A 14254-nucleotide genomic window follows, 5' to 3' on the forward strand; every position below is an offset into this window, starting at 1 on the left:
AACAGCACAAGAGGCGACTCTACACATGGACATCACCAGATGGTCAATATCGAAATCAGATTGATTATGTCCTTTGCAGCCAAAGATGGAGAAGCTCCATACAGTCAGTCAAAACAAGACCTGGAGCTGACTGTGGCTCAGATCATGAGCTGCTTCTTGCAAAATTTCGGCTTAAATTGAAGAACGTCGGGAAAACCACTAAACCGTTCAGGTATGACCTAAATCATATCCCTGATGAATATACAGTGGAGGTGAGGAATAGATTTCAGGGATTAGACCTGATAGACAGAGTGGTTAGTAACTTAGTAACAACAAAGCTAGCAGAGATGACATTATTCCAGCCGAGCTATTTAAAATCCTAAAAGATGATGCTGTTAAAGTGCTGCATTCAATATGCCAACAAATCTGGAACACTCAACAGTGGCCACAAGACTGGAAAAGGTCAGTTTACATTCCAATTCCAAAGAAGGGCAACGCCAAAGAGTGTGCAAACTACCGCACAATTGCGCTCATTTCACATGCCAGCAAGGTGATGCTCAAAATCCTACAAGCTAGGCTTCAGCAGTATGCGAACCGAGAACTACTGGAAGTACAAGCTGGGTTTCGAAGAGGCAGAGGAACTAGAGATCAAATCGCCAACATTCGCTGCATCATGGAGAAAGCAAGAGAATTCCAGAAAAACGTCTATTTCTGCTTCATTGACTACGCTAAAGCCTTTGATTGTGTGGATCACAACAAACTGTGGCAAATACTTAAAGTGATGGGAGTACCAGACCACCTTACCTGTCTCCTGAGAAACCTGTACAAGGGTCAAGAAGCAACAGTAAGAACCAGACATGGAACAACCGATTGGTTCAAAATTGGGAAAGGAGTACGACAAGGCTGCATATTGTCACCCTGCTTATTTAACTTATATGCAGAGTACATCATGAGAAATGCCGGGTTGGATAAATCAGAGGTCGGAATTAAGATTGCTGGGAGAATTATCAACAACCTCCGATATGCAGACGATACCACCCTAATGGCAGAAAGCGAAGAGGATCTAAAGAGCCTCTTGTTGAGGGTGAAAGAGGAGAGTGCAAAAGCTGGTTTGAAACTCAACATTAAAAAAACTAAGATCATGGCATCTGGCCCCATCACTTCCTGGCATATAGAAGGGGAAGAAATGGAAGCAGTGACAGATTTTACTTTCTTGGGCTCCAAGATCACTGCAGACGGTGACTGTAGCCATGAAATTAAAAGACGCTTGCTCATTGGGAGGAAAGCTATGGCCAACCTAGACAGCATAGTAAGAAGCAGAGACATCACCTTGCCGACAAAGGTCCGTCTAATCAAAGCTATGGTTTTCCCAGTAGTAATGTATGGCTGTGAGAGCTGGACTATAAGGAAGGCTGAGCGCCGAAGAATTGATGCTTTCGAACTGTGGTGCTGGAGAAGACTCTTCCGAGTGCCCTGGACTGCAAGGAGGTCAAATCAGTCCATCCTAAAGGAAATCAACCCTGACTGCTCATTGGAAGGACAGATAATGAAGCTGAAGCTCCAATATTTTGGCCACCTAATGTGAAGAGAAAACTCCCTGGAAAAGACCCTGATGCTGGGAAAGACTGAAGGCAAAAAGAGAAGGGGACGGCAGAGGATGAGATGGCTAGATAGCATCACGGATGCAATGAATATGAACTTGAGCACGCTCCGGGAGAGAGCGCAGGACAGGAAGGCCTGGCGTGCTATGGTCCATGGGGTCACAAGAGTCGGACACGACTGAACGACTGAACAACAACAACAACAACAGAGATGCCCTGAATCTCCAGCAGGAGCATGCCTTTCGTAAAGCGACTGCGTCAGTTACCCATTCAAGACAAAGCTGCCCCCCCCCATACTTCGTATCACACAAGAGGGATCGCTCATAACAACATATTGTCGCTTGGGAAATCCCACCCCACCCCCAGCTACTGTGAGGACTGCTGCTCAGCTCTGAGGGAACAGGGGATTCTGAGGGGGCAAAGGGGGCGGGCAGAGGATGGCATCATCCCTGCCAGTCAACATATCCTGCGACGTCGGCCCTGCAAGCCCTTCCTCCACCACCCCACTGTAGAAGATACTCAGCATAGGGAAACAGGAACGCTATGATCTCCAAAGAGGTCTTAAACACGGGGAATATCTGCAGAGCATTTTGTCTTGCTTTGACCGTCATATTTACCTCCAAAGAAAATGCTTCTTCTAATTGTCATTAGCAGATCTGTAGCAGCTCCTCACCCCCACCCCCACCCGAATTCAGTGCCCTGGGAAGCAAGCATGCTGTCTGTCGTGGAGGCCTTTCCACTCACAGACTGACGTCCTTCTACGAGAAACCAGGCTGGGACATTGCTGAGAAGGGAGAGAAAGGAAGAGCAGAAGATTAACAGAAAGGAAGTGTTGTCAGCAGAGAGCCAGGGGCAGATGAAAAGCAAAAGGACAAGCAGCAGCTGCTGCCATGGAATCGTAGCATGGCAGGAAAGAAAGAGCGGGGTGTGGGACAGATGGGGCCAGGGGGCATGTCCGGGGGGAGGGGCTGTGAGGGCAAATGAAGAGCGAGTAATGCACTGGGGGAAGAGAGTGGGCGGGACGCCCCGACATCTGGTTTCACTGTGAGAAGCAGATGTGGCAGGTGAGGAGCATGACCTAGCGATGGGGGACCTTTCCAGTGTCCTGTGGCTGCTCAGCAGGTAGGAAGCCCCCCCAAATGTGGCCTCACAGCAGTTGAACTGGAGAAGAAACAGTCCTTCCTGACTGGCTGGGCTTCTCCATTCCTCCTTCCCCTGACTGAGGGCTGGGGGAGAAGGAGAGAGTAAAATGCACATCCGCCACAATGTCTCCAGACACTGGATGGAGGAGAGGAATGCAGACCCCCTGCCACTCCACTTGCTGTCATGGTCTTTCCACTGCTTGCCAGCTGCCCCTGCAGCAACAGATAAGATGGCCAGATCTTGTGTCCGCCTTGGCCTCAGGCACAGCTTGTCCCACCCTGAGACCCCCCCCAAATGTCACTGCAGCCGTGCAAGCACCTCTGTCTTCTGCTTGATGAAAGGTCCTGGGTGCCAAGGACAAGGGCGTGGAGCTGGCCTGACATGCACTGAGTCAGATGCAGCATGCAAGCAGCCTCTCCTCCACAGCACAAGCTCCTGTGCCCCCACAGCGCCCACCACCGGGCCTTCCCACTCCCCTGTCCATAGACCCTCTAAGCTCTAGGAGGGCAGGAGGAGAGGCCAGCCCATTCCAGGCCTCTCTGCGCTTCCATTGCTAATTCTGCTTTGCCTGAGAGGCACAAGGGGGACTCCCCTGCCCCCCGGTAAGTGGAGCAAAGACACTTTGATGTATCTGCCAAAGCCTACTTTAGGCATTGCTGAGAATGCTCGAGATTGCAGAGCTCGGAGACACCCAGTTAGAGGGTGTGGAACCTCATGAAGTCTGCTGGGGCAAGGGCTCTATTTTTTGTCTGTTTCTGCGAGTGTAGTAAACCATGTGAAGTGGAAAGACTTAAATTCTAACCAGCCTCTTCTCTGGCAGGAGTACACCATTGATGTGTTTTTCCGGCAGTCCTGGCGAGACGAGAGGCTAAAGTTTGACGGTCCAATGAAGGTCCTCCCCCTGAACAACTTGTTGGCCAGTAAGATCTGGACCCCAGACACCTTCTTTCACAATGGCAAGAAATCAGTAGCCCACAACATGACAACACCCAACAAATTGCTCCGGTTGGTAGACAATGGCACCCTCCTCTATACCATGAGGTAGGAATGAGTTTCTTTCCCCAATCTGTGCCCTCTTCTTCCATGCCCAGCATGGATCGCTTCCCTAAACCCAGAGCTGAAGGAGAGTGTGCAGAGTCCCAGACCCCTCCAGCCTCTTCTGATGGGTCTCCTTTCACCTCACCTGTGCAGCTTAGCCGCCCTGCCTAGGCCTGCTTCCAGCCCCTACGTCTTCCCTGGTGTGGCTCCACTGGCATCTCTGCCTGGGGGACCCAAGACGGCCATGGCACAACTTTTATGGAGGAGCCGTAGCTGGTGGTAGCGTGGGATCTACAGGAATCTGTCACAATTTCCCCAAGTAATCAAGTCAGTTGACCCTCAACTGACAGGTCACCACTCCCTGTTTGTCAAATTTGGGCTTGAGTGAAGAGATGTGAAGAGACATTAAAAAGTTCTGTGCCCTCAAACCCCCCGCAGTAGAACCTGGTGCACTGGGGGCCTGTGGCCACCGCCGTGATCCTGACCTCAGCTGAACGCAGGGGCATCGGCCCTCCTTCGGCCAGTGGGCTGCTTTCCCTCTCAGAGAAGCATTCAGGGGCTGCGTTCCCATTGTGGCCGGGGCCAAGGCGAAAGGGGCACCAGCAACTCACCTGCAGGAAGGGCATTTCAGCCCAGCGGGGCGGTGGGGGCTGCACCAAAGCTGTGGAGCTGCGACAGGATCGGTGGTCGGGGAAAGGGGCGGGCCATCAGGAGAGGCCTGGAGGGCCAGACTGGGCCCAGGCCTGGGGGCGCACGCCTCGCTGGAGCACCTCAGGACGCAGGAGAGCAGAGAGCTGCTGCTGCCGCCGGGCGCCGCATGCAGAGCCACGTGCCCTGCTGGGCCACCGGTGTGGCGCAAGAGGACCAGCAGGCGATTCTTTCCAGGCTTCCCGCTGGGGCACCTGGCTGGCAACCAGGGGAACAGCCGGGCGGGCGAGACAGGCCTTGGGCCTGATCCAGCCACAGGGCCCTTCCTATGTTCCTGTTGAACTGGTGGGCTGGACTGCCTGCGGCGTGTTTAAGGCCCCCAGTTCAGTCCATCTCTTCTCTTGGCCTTGTGGGAGACTTGTCACTGAAATGTTCAAACGAGATAAACTTGAGTTTAATGTTCTTGGCACTTGTGCAGTTTAATGACTACCATCCTACAGTGCAGGTGCCTCTGGGAAAAACAGCCACATGCAGGAAAAAGCAGCCTTAAGAGTGTACATTTCATGATGAAGCAGCACAGCCTTGGAAATACATCTGTGTCAGCATGGATGGGACCTGGATGATGGAGATCAGTTGAAAAAGCCCCGGACGATGGGAGTCCAAGTAGCTCCTGGTACATTTCAATCTGACCGACAGACTTGACATTACAGCCATTGCTTGGGATGGCAGAACTGGGTCGGCCATGAAATGCTTCCTGAGGGTTTCACACTTGATGATTCCATCGGCAGTGGCCGTTATGTCTTGCAGATTGACCATTCATGCGGAATGCCCCATGCACCTGGAAGACTTCCCAATGGATGTCCATGCCTGTCCACTGAAGTTTGGGAGCTGTGAGTACTTTACTGTTGGCAGAAACAAAGTGTCACTTTCTCAGTTTGAACAGCGGGTGCAGGTTCTTGACAGCCCATTAATCAGGTCAGCTCACACCTCTGAGCTGAGCCTGCAGAATGCTCAGGATCTATATATGCCATTTCCAAAGTTGCCAGGCCCCATAGACTAGATGGCTCCAGCAGTGGGACCAGGTGATCTCTAAGGTCCCTTCCAACTCTTTGGTTCTATTATTTTAACCCATTTTGGCTCCCTTGATTTTCATTTTCTACCAGATTCATAGACAAAGACTCATAGGGTGGGAAGGGGCCTACAAGACCATCGAGTCCAACCCCCTGCTCAATGCAGGAAGCCTGATTCCCAGGCAGTCTCCCATCCTAGTACTAACCAGGGCCGACCCTGCTTAGCTTCTGAGATCAGGCGCATCCAGCCCTTTGCTCTGGTTCATGTTCATTGAGCTTAACCTCTCCACACTATACAAAATTTGGTGAAGATCCATTGTTGAATAGAAGTCTCTGGAAATACTCCTCTCTTGGAATTCTATACCCCAGCTCCCAGCCCTGTCCATTACAGCTATCAAGCAATTGGTTCAACGATAGTTCTGGATCAGTTCATATTGTGATACAGTAAAAGACACACAGGATCTAAATTGGAGTATTCATTGGCTGAGGACATTGCATGTGCTTTCCTTCTAGCGCTGCTAATAAAGGGCAGTTCCACAGCTTTGGAGGAAGGGCTGGTTGTAAATCTAATCTGAATCCACCAATGTATGATCAACCTGCTAGGAGAGGATGGCATTTGCATGGCATTTGGAAATTCTAAAATGCTACTTTGCCACTTGGGATCCACGTGAGCTTGGTGACCCTGCAGACACCACCACCCCGCTCCCGCCCTCGGAAGTGCCGGTTGAGAGACTGGGGGCAGCCCCTCGTCAGGAGCCCTGGGCTCCGAGCTGGCCGCATCCCGCGGGAGGCCCCTTCCCCCTGCGGTGGGCGTGTCAGCAGCACCTCCCCAGGCTCCCTTTTGTGCCTCTCCTGGGCGTGGAGCTCCAGCTTCCTCCCCGCCCCCCGTTGGTCACAGGCTTCCTTGAGTCCCAGGGCTGCTTGCTGGGCTTTGCCTGCCAGGAGCAGCGGGCCCAGACGGAGCGATGCCAGAGCTGCCCAGTGCCACCGCATCCCAGGGCAGTGCCAGGGTGGGTATCCTTCTTGTCCTTCCTGCCAGCAGGCGCTTCAGGGGAGCCCGAGGAAAGGGGCCTGCTCCTCAGTGCCAGCCGGGCTCCGGGGGGCTCTGCTGAGAGAAGCCTTGCAGCGCAGCCTCCGCTGGCGTGGGCAGCGCAAGTTGCACCGCGGTCCAGCAGGGGGCATTGCAGTCTTGATGCCACACAGGCAAGTGGAGGCCTCGGAGGAGGTGCCGCTGCCAGCCCCCCCCCCCCGTGCCTTGGCAGCCTGCAGAGCCGGGGCGCACCAGGGGACTGCTGCGCAGGAGCCCCCGCTTGCCTCCCTCCCATACCGGGGTGGACGAGGGCGCGCTTCATTCAGGGACCCTCCCTCCTGGGTGCCTCGGCGGGTTGCGTGCATGGCCCTGGGCAGACGCTGCTGCTGCCGCTGCCCTCAGCCCATCTCTGTCCCGTTGCCAGCTGGGCTGTCGGGGCAGGGCTCATGGGTCTGCGCACCTCCTGTCTTCCACAGATGCCTACACCAAGACAGAAGTGATCTACACCTGGACCCTGGGAAAAGTGGAGGTGGCCGAAGGGGGGTCCCGCCTCAATCAGTACGACCTCCTGGGCCACAATGTGGGGAGAGACTCCATCGAGTCCAGCACAGGTAACGCAGTGGCTGGTTCTCAAAGGACGCAAGGAGCTGCAAGCTGCCTTAGCCACTCCCAGCCACAGACAGTAGCCACAGTGTGAGCTCAGGTGGCCTAAGCTACAGCCTAGGCAGGGGGTGGGGGGCAGTTTTAGGGTCAGCCCCCACTGCCAGGTGGGAGGGGGAGAAGTCGCTCTGGTCCCGCCAAGATCAGCCTTCATTTCCCTTTCCTTAAATATGGTTATTTATTTACTCTTGTTGCAATATGGAGTGCGGGTTGGGGAGGGCAGATCCCTGCCTATGCCAGTAGGTTAGGCTGATATGCCAATTGCATCCTTATCTGGACAGAGTTAGCCTAGCTACAGTTATCCATGCTCAGATAACTCTCGTCTGGATTACTGCAATGCATTATATGTGGGGTTGCCTTCAAAAACGGTCTGGAAACTTCAGCTGGTCCAGAACAGGGCCCAGACTGTTAATGGGGACTGGCCAGTGTGATCATGTTGTGCCAGTACTTTTCCAGCTGCAGTGGCTGCCAGCCCATTTCCAGGCCTGAGTCAAAGTGCTTTTATTAACATTCAAAGCCCTAAACGGCTTGGGGCCAGGTTATCTGAAGGATCTCCTCCTCCCAGATGTGCCTGCCCAGACCCTAAGATCATCCTCAGGGGTCCTTCTCCAGGAGCCCCTGCAAAGGAAGTAAGGTGGGTGGCTACCAGGAAGAGGGCCTTTTCTGCCCAGCTGTGGAATGAGCTTCCCAGATTGGCTTGCCTGGCACCTAGGTTGTGCTTTTTCCAGTGCTGGGTGAAGGTCTTTTCATTTTCCCAGGCACTTTAGTCTTTTAGCTCTGTTGTTTTAAAACTGTTACTGTATTTTACATCTCTGCATTGCTGCTAGGTTTTATTATGGTTTGTACTTTTATGATGCATTTGTGCTTTTAATTGTTGTGAACTGCCCAGTGTGTGTCAGCAATTGGGCAGTATAGAAATGTGATGGATGGATTAGATAGATAGATAGATAGATAGATAGATAGATAGATAGATCAATCCAAGGTCTCTCTGCCCTCGCTCCTGCCCCACAGCAGTTGCAGGACCAAACAAAGTTCCTGCAAATAAAGCCTCCCTCAGTATAACAATTTAGATGGCTCAAGCAGGGAAGCCAAGCTGCATGCAGGAACAGGTGACTTGACCTGAGAGTCTTCCTGTTTCAGTTCAATGAGCGAGCAGGGGAGCCAGATGTTGCAGGTGGGAAGGGCTCTAATCCCCAGTGCGACGATGTCCAAGTTGTAAAACCACAGGAATTATCTGCAAGGAGATGGCAAAGCTGGCATGCAGTGAGCAAAGGAACACCAGATCTGGGAGCTACTGGATCGGTATGCAGCCAATAACCACACCACGCCGGCACCATCAGAGAATTTCCTTGCCTGCTCAGGTGGTCTCCCTGCTTCACAGAATATGGGTGCAACTCTGTCTGGTAATCTTTCTCTTTCCACCTCCACCCCGATCTCTCCAGGAACGTACATCGTGATGACCACCTACTTCCACCTCAAGCGCAAGATTGGGTACTTCGTGATCCAGACATACTTGCCTTGCATCATGACAGTCATTCTGTCCCAGGTTTCCTTCTGGCTCAACCGGGAGAGCGTCCCGGCACGAACAGTATTTGGTGAGTTTCTGGTGTAAAGAAGATCTGGGGGCAGCCGGGAGGAGGCAGAGGGAGGGGATGGGAGTGAGGGCGAGAAGAAGCATCCACCTCAGCCCTGGGACTTCCCTTCCTTCCTGTCATCCAGACTCTTCTGAACTCCACCCTGACGGTGGACTTCGGTATAAAGCTTAAACGCTGAGATTTCCCCCAGGAAATGGAAACAGCGGCAGCTTAAATGTCTTGCTAACGTAAACCTACCATGATTATTATGTGTTTGGTCATCCTCACAGTGAGTCCTACACCAAAGGCACTCTAGCTGCCTTCCAGCCTCTCTCGTCATCTGAAGCTCTGCAGAAAACCACAGAGCCTCTTGGGCTTCACAACACCAGACAGGGCGCTCAGGAGGTCGATGGTCCACTGTACCTCACCATTCTGTAGCAGGATCACCAACACCGACTTCTAGAATCTCCCCCAGAGCATTCAGGATCTCTCAGCATCCATAAGACTCTCCACCCCTCCAACGGGGGGGGGGGGGGCAGGGGGGTGTGATGCTTAAAGACCAAACTTCTCTGGGGTGTTTGGTCCTCCCAAGCTAGACTTGGGCAAACCCACTGGACCTCTTGAGCAAACCTCTTGCTCACCCCAATCTTGCAATCAAATCAAGAGCTCCACCATGTTGGAAGGGACTGCAGGAGGTTGTTCAGTCCAACCACAATCTCATAGGAATAGACTCTTTGGGCAGATGATGCAAAGAAAAGGAGGTGGGAGACCTCCAGGTGCACAAGAAAAAAAGGTTTATTTAGGCCCACTGTGTTTCAAATTAAATCCTTCTTCAGGGGCACTTGGAATATAAACAATATAAGACTGCAATACACATCTATAAACACAAACATTGACAGCAAAACTGTATACAGTCACTTTTATCCCCCTTCCCCTCTTTCAGTGGTGCACATTTGAGTGCAATTTCCACCTCCCAACAAGTCGAGGGTCTGCCATAAAAGATCTTCTTATCATTACTTTTAGAAGCACCTCTTTTGCATTTTTTTGACATTTGCATTCTAAGGGACATTTTAAGTCTATCTGATTTGCATGACATAAGAACAGAAGAGCCCTGCTGGATCAGGCCAAGGGTCCACTTAGTCCAGCATTCTGTTCACACAGTGGCCAACCAGCTGTCGACCAGGAACCCACAGGCAGGACACGAGTGCAGCAGCACCCTCCTACCCATGTTCCCAGCAACTGGTTTACACAGGCATACCGCCTCTGGTACTGGACCCAGCCCTTATGAGGTTTTATGATCTTCTACCCCTTGAAAGAGTTAAGATGTTTTTTCCTACCAGGTTTAATCAGGTTTGAGGCTTTTAATCAAGTTTTGTTTTCCCTCTGGGCTTTTAATCTCATCCCTATATATGTCTATTCAGAAAAAAGTCCCATTGATTTCAATGTGGCTTGTTGTTGTTCAGTCATTCAGTCGTGTCCGACTCTTTGTGACCCCATGGACCGTAGCACGCCAGGCCTTCCTGTCCTCCACTCTCTCCCGGAGTGTGCTCAGGTCCATATTCGTTGCATCGGTGATGCTATCTAGCCATCTCATCCTCAGCCGTCCACTTCTCCTTCTGCCTTCAGTCTTTCCCAGCATCAGGGTCTTTTCCAGTGACTTTTCTCTTCGCATTTGGTGGCCAAAATATTTGAGCTTCAGCTTCAGTATCTGTCCTTCCAATGAGCACTCAGGGTTGATTTCCTTTAGGATGGACTGATTTGACCTCCTTGCAGTCCAGGGGACTCGTAAGAGTCTACTCCAGCACCACAGTTCGAAAGCATCAATACTTCGGCGCTCAGCCTTCCTTATAGTCCAGCTCTCACAGACATATGTTGCTACTGGGAAAACCATAGCTTTGATTATACGAATCTTTGTCAGCAAAGTGATGTCTCTGTTTCTTACTATGCTGTCTAGGTTTGCCATAGCTTTCCTCCCAAGGAGCAAGCGTCTTAATTTCATGGCTACAGTCACTGTCTGCGGTGATCTTGGAGCCCAAGAAAATAAAACCCGTCACTGCTTCCATTTCTTCCCCTTCTCTATGCCAGGAAGTGATGGGGCCAGATGCCATGATCTTAGTTTTTTCAATGTTGAGTTTCAAACCAGCTTTTGCAGTCTCCACTTTCACCCTCAACAAGAGGCTCTTTAGATCCTCTTCGCTTTCTGCCATTAGGGTGGTGTCATCTGCGTATCCCGACAATCTTAATTCCAACCTGTGATTCATCCAACCCGGCGTTTCTCATGATGTACTCTGCATATAAGTTAAATAAGCAGGGTGACAATATGCAGCCTTGTCATACTCCTTTCCCAATTTTGAACCAATCGGTTGTTCCATGTCTGGTTCTTACTGTTGCTGCTTGACCCTCGTACAGGTTTCTCAGGAGACAGGTAAGGTGATCTGGTACTCCCATCTCTTTCAGAATTTGCCACAATTTGTTGTGATCCACACAATCCAAGGCTTTAGCATAGTCAATGAAGCAGAAATAGACGTTTTTCTGGAATTCTCTTGCTTTCTCCATTTGATCTCTAGCTCCTCTGCCTCTTTGAAACCCAGCTTGTACTTCCGGTAGTTCTCGGTTCGCATACTGCTGAAGCCTAGCTTGTAGGATTTTGAGCATCACCTTGCTGGCATGTGAAATGAGCGCAATTGTGCGGTAGTTTGAACACTCTTTGGCGTTGCCCTTCTTTGGAATTGGAATGTAAACTGACCTTTTCCAGTTTTGTGGCCACTGTTGAGTGTTCCAAATTTGTTGGCATATTGAGTGCAGCACTTTAACAGCATCATCTTTTAGTATTTTAAATAGCTCAGCTGGAATACTGTCATCTCCGCTAGCTTTGTTGTTAGTGATGCTTCCTAAGGCCCACTTGACTTCACTCTCTAGGATGTCCGGCTCAAGTTCAGTGACCGCACTATCATGCCTATCAGGGACATTAAGATTCCCAGGATGTCGATGTTCAATCTTGCCGTCTCATGTTTGACCACCTCCAGCTTACCTTGATTCGTTGATCTTACATTCCAGGTTCCTAAACAGTATTGTTCTTTACAGCATCGGATTTTCTTTTCACCACCAGACATATCCACAGCTGAGTGTCCTTTCGGCTTTGGCCCAGCCGCTTCACTCTTTCTGGCGCTATTTGGAAATTCCCTCTGCTCTTCCCCAGTAGTATATTGGACACCTTCTGACCTGAGGGGCTCATCTTCCGGCGTCGTACCTTTTAGCCTTGTGATACGTTCCATGGGGTTTTCTTGCAAGAATACTGGAGTGGGTTGCCACTTCCTTCTCCAGTGGACCACATTTTGTCAGAACTCTCTGCCATGAGCTGTCCGTCTTGGGTGGCCCTGCACGGCATAGCTTATGGCTTCACTGAGTTACACAAGCCCCTTCACCACAACAAGGCAGTGATCCATGAAGGGGTCAATGTGGCTTACTCTCAGGTAACTGCACATAGAATTGCAGTCTTCGTTTTCTTTCTGCCTGCATCCCCTACAAAGTTCCAACAGTTATAGACCAGCTTGGGAACTATCTTTGACAAGGTTAGTTATTTTTCTGTGCATGTGTGTTTAATGTACATATTTTCGGTAAAATGACTACAGTTATTTTTATTAGTTTACATGTTCTGAAAGTATGTTTTGCTAGGCTGTACACGGAGCCTGATGAATGAGCTTTATGGGGTCATTCCTGTTTCACAGCCTGGTTTATTTTTTTCTAATCTTCATTATTTGCAACCTTCATTGGTTAGCCATTAAGTTCTTGCCACATTTTTTAGGTTTTATTTTTTATATTTCATTGGGAACTTTCTGCATGATAAATAATTTGATTATTCTGGTCCTTCATGTTGTGGATGAAAATCATGAGATTTGCTATCAAAGTGTTTGTTTATACATGTGTGTCACAGTTTAATATTGCTTATATCCACAGTGCCTCAGAAGAAGGATCTTGAACTACATTGGGCCTAAATAACGAACCTGCTCCCCCTGGCCATGCACACACTCACCACCTCCACCACCACCACCACCACCACCACTCCCATGCCCCTGGGGTCTCCCTCCCTCCCTCCTTTCCCTTCCTCCCTCCTTTCCCTTCCAGTTGGAGCCTTTTCATTTGTTCTTCTTGTATCTGCTCTTTACCCACAAGGGCTGAGGACTTGCAATCTGCTGTACAGAATGAAGGGCTGGCAGGACCCATGGCGAGGATCACACCATGGTGATAGTTGCCGCCGGATACATCAATCAGACCTTTCCCACGCTTTCTGGAATATTTTGTTTGTTCATTTGTTTAAAACAGTTGTCTGAGCAAGCCAAGGGTGGCGGTGGCAGTAGTGATTGAAAAGATGCTGACCTGTGTTGGGAGGTGTCTAGAGCTGGAAAGCAGAGCAGCTGGCTTTCTTGAAGCCTCTCCCGATGGCCGATCTCCCTCCCTGGGTCCAGTAGCAAGGGAGAGCTGAGCATTGCCATTTGGGAGGCTGCTGCATGGGGCTTTCTGACTTTCCCTCCGCAGCAGCGGCCTCCTCTTCGCCCTCCTCCTCAGTGTCAGGGCCCAGCTGCCTGCAGGTGAACAGCCCAATGTTGCGCCTGCTGCCAGGACAGAGAGAATGACGATCAAAGGCTTGCTGTGTCTGAGTGCAGCTCCTCTGGGCAGGACTGCCGAAGCATCTGCAGCTGGTGGAGCTGAGCTAGAAACTGCAGGGAAGTCGGATTCTAACACAGACCGGCCACTCACCGGGTGGTGTTACCAGTGTCACTCTGCAGCCCAAATTCACTTGAGTTTGGTGGGGAGCTTGCGGCCTTTGAGCGCCCTGAGCATCAGCCCGAAGTCGGGTCACAAGGTCTCGAAAGGTCTTTCTGTTCTTGCACTTGATGCAGATATTTCAGACTGAAGCTTAACCATTTGGGGGCTGCAAGGAAATGGGTTTGGCGCCAGCTTCTCAAAGGGTGCAGCTTAGGTTGTGCAGCCTCACCCGGAGTCCACGATGAACAGCCCTCTCCGTCTGTACAGTTTGTACTTGAGACACAGCACTTGCTGTGGCCAATGCATTCCCAGGAAATGTCCCCAGGGGCATGGGATGGCTCTCTGGGAAATGGATCCCCCCCTGCAGCACACCCCATTCCCCCATTCCTCATCACAGTGCCCCAGCCAGGCCAGCCATGATGGTCTGCGAGCCACCAACATTGCCCTGTTGCTGTGTCATCTGTTGAACTTTAATCTCTCATTAACCTCCCACACAGGTGTTGGCAATGGAACAGCAGTCTATTCAGCTCCCTAGCAAGATTCCTGCCACAGGCCTGCAACAGGCTTTCTCCTAGACTACGGGTTGAGAGTGAGACGGGGCAGGTGGGGGGATCTGGAGAATGGGCTGCGGGCAAGAGGGCTGCGCCCAATCCAGCAAAGCTCCCCTCTCCCCATCGGAACTCTCTCATGATGGGAGCTTCTGGTTGGGCACAGTGAAGGTTTTGCTTAGGAGGAGGCTGATGG

General features: G+C 51.2%; 1 protein-coding gene across 3 annotated transcripts in view; it reads left to right on the forward strand.

The window, feature by feature from the left end:
- GABRA3 (gamma-aminobutyric acid type A receptor subunit alpha3) overlaps nt 1-14254 on the forward strand; it is a 68680-nt gene that overhangs the window by 48539 nt on the left and 5887 nt on the right. For all 3 annotated transcript variants that reach the window (XM_084813412.1, XM_084813410.1, XM_084813411.1), the window contains exons 5-8: nt 3544-3764; nt 5217-5299; nt 6986-7120; nt 8612-8764. In XM_084813412.1, coding sequence (XP_084669538.1) covers nt 3544-3764; nt 5217-5299; nt 6986-7120; nt 8612-8764 — 592 coding nt within the window. The remainder of the gene's footprint in view (nt 1-3543; nt 3765-5216; nt 5300-6985; nt 7121-8611; nt 8765-14254) is intronic.

This window comes from Heloderma suspectum, chromosome 9 (assembly GCF_057233095.1).
Source record: "Heloderma suspectum isolate Gila_16-S chromosome 9, 16-S_ref, whole genome shotgun sequence".
Classification (NCBI taxonomy): Eukaryota; Metazoa; Chordata; class Lepidosauria; order Squamata; family Helodermatidae; genus Heloderma; species Heloderma suspectum.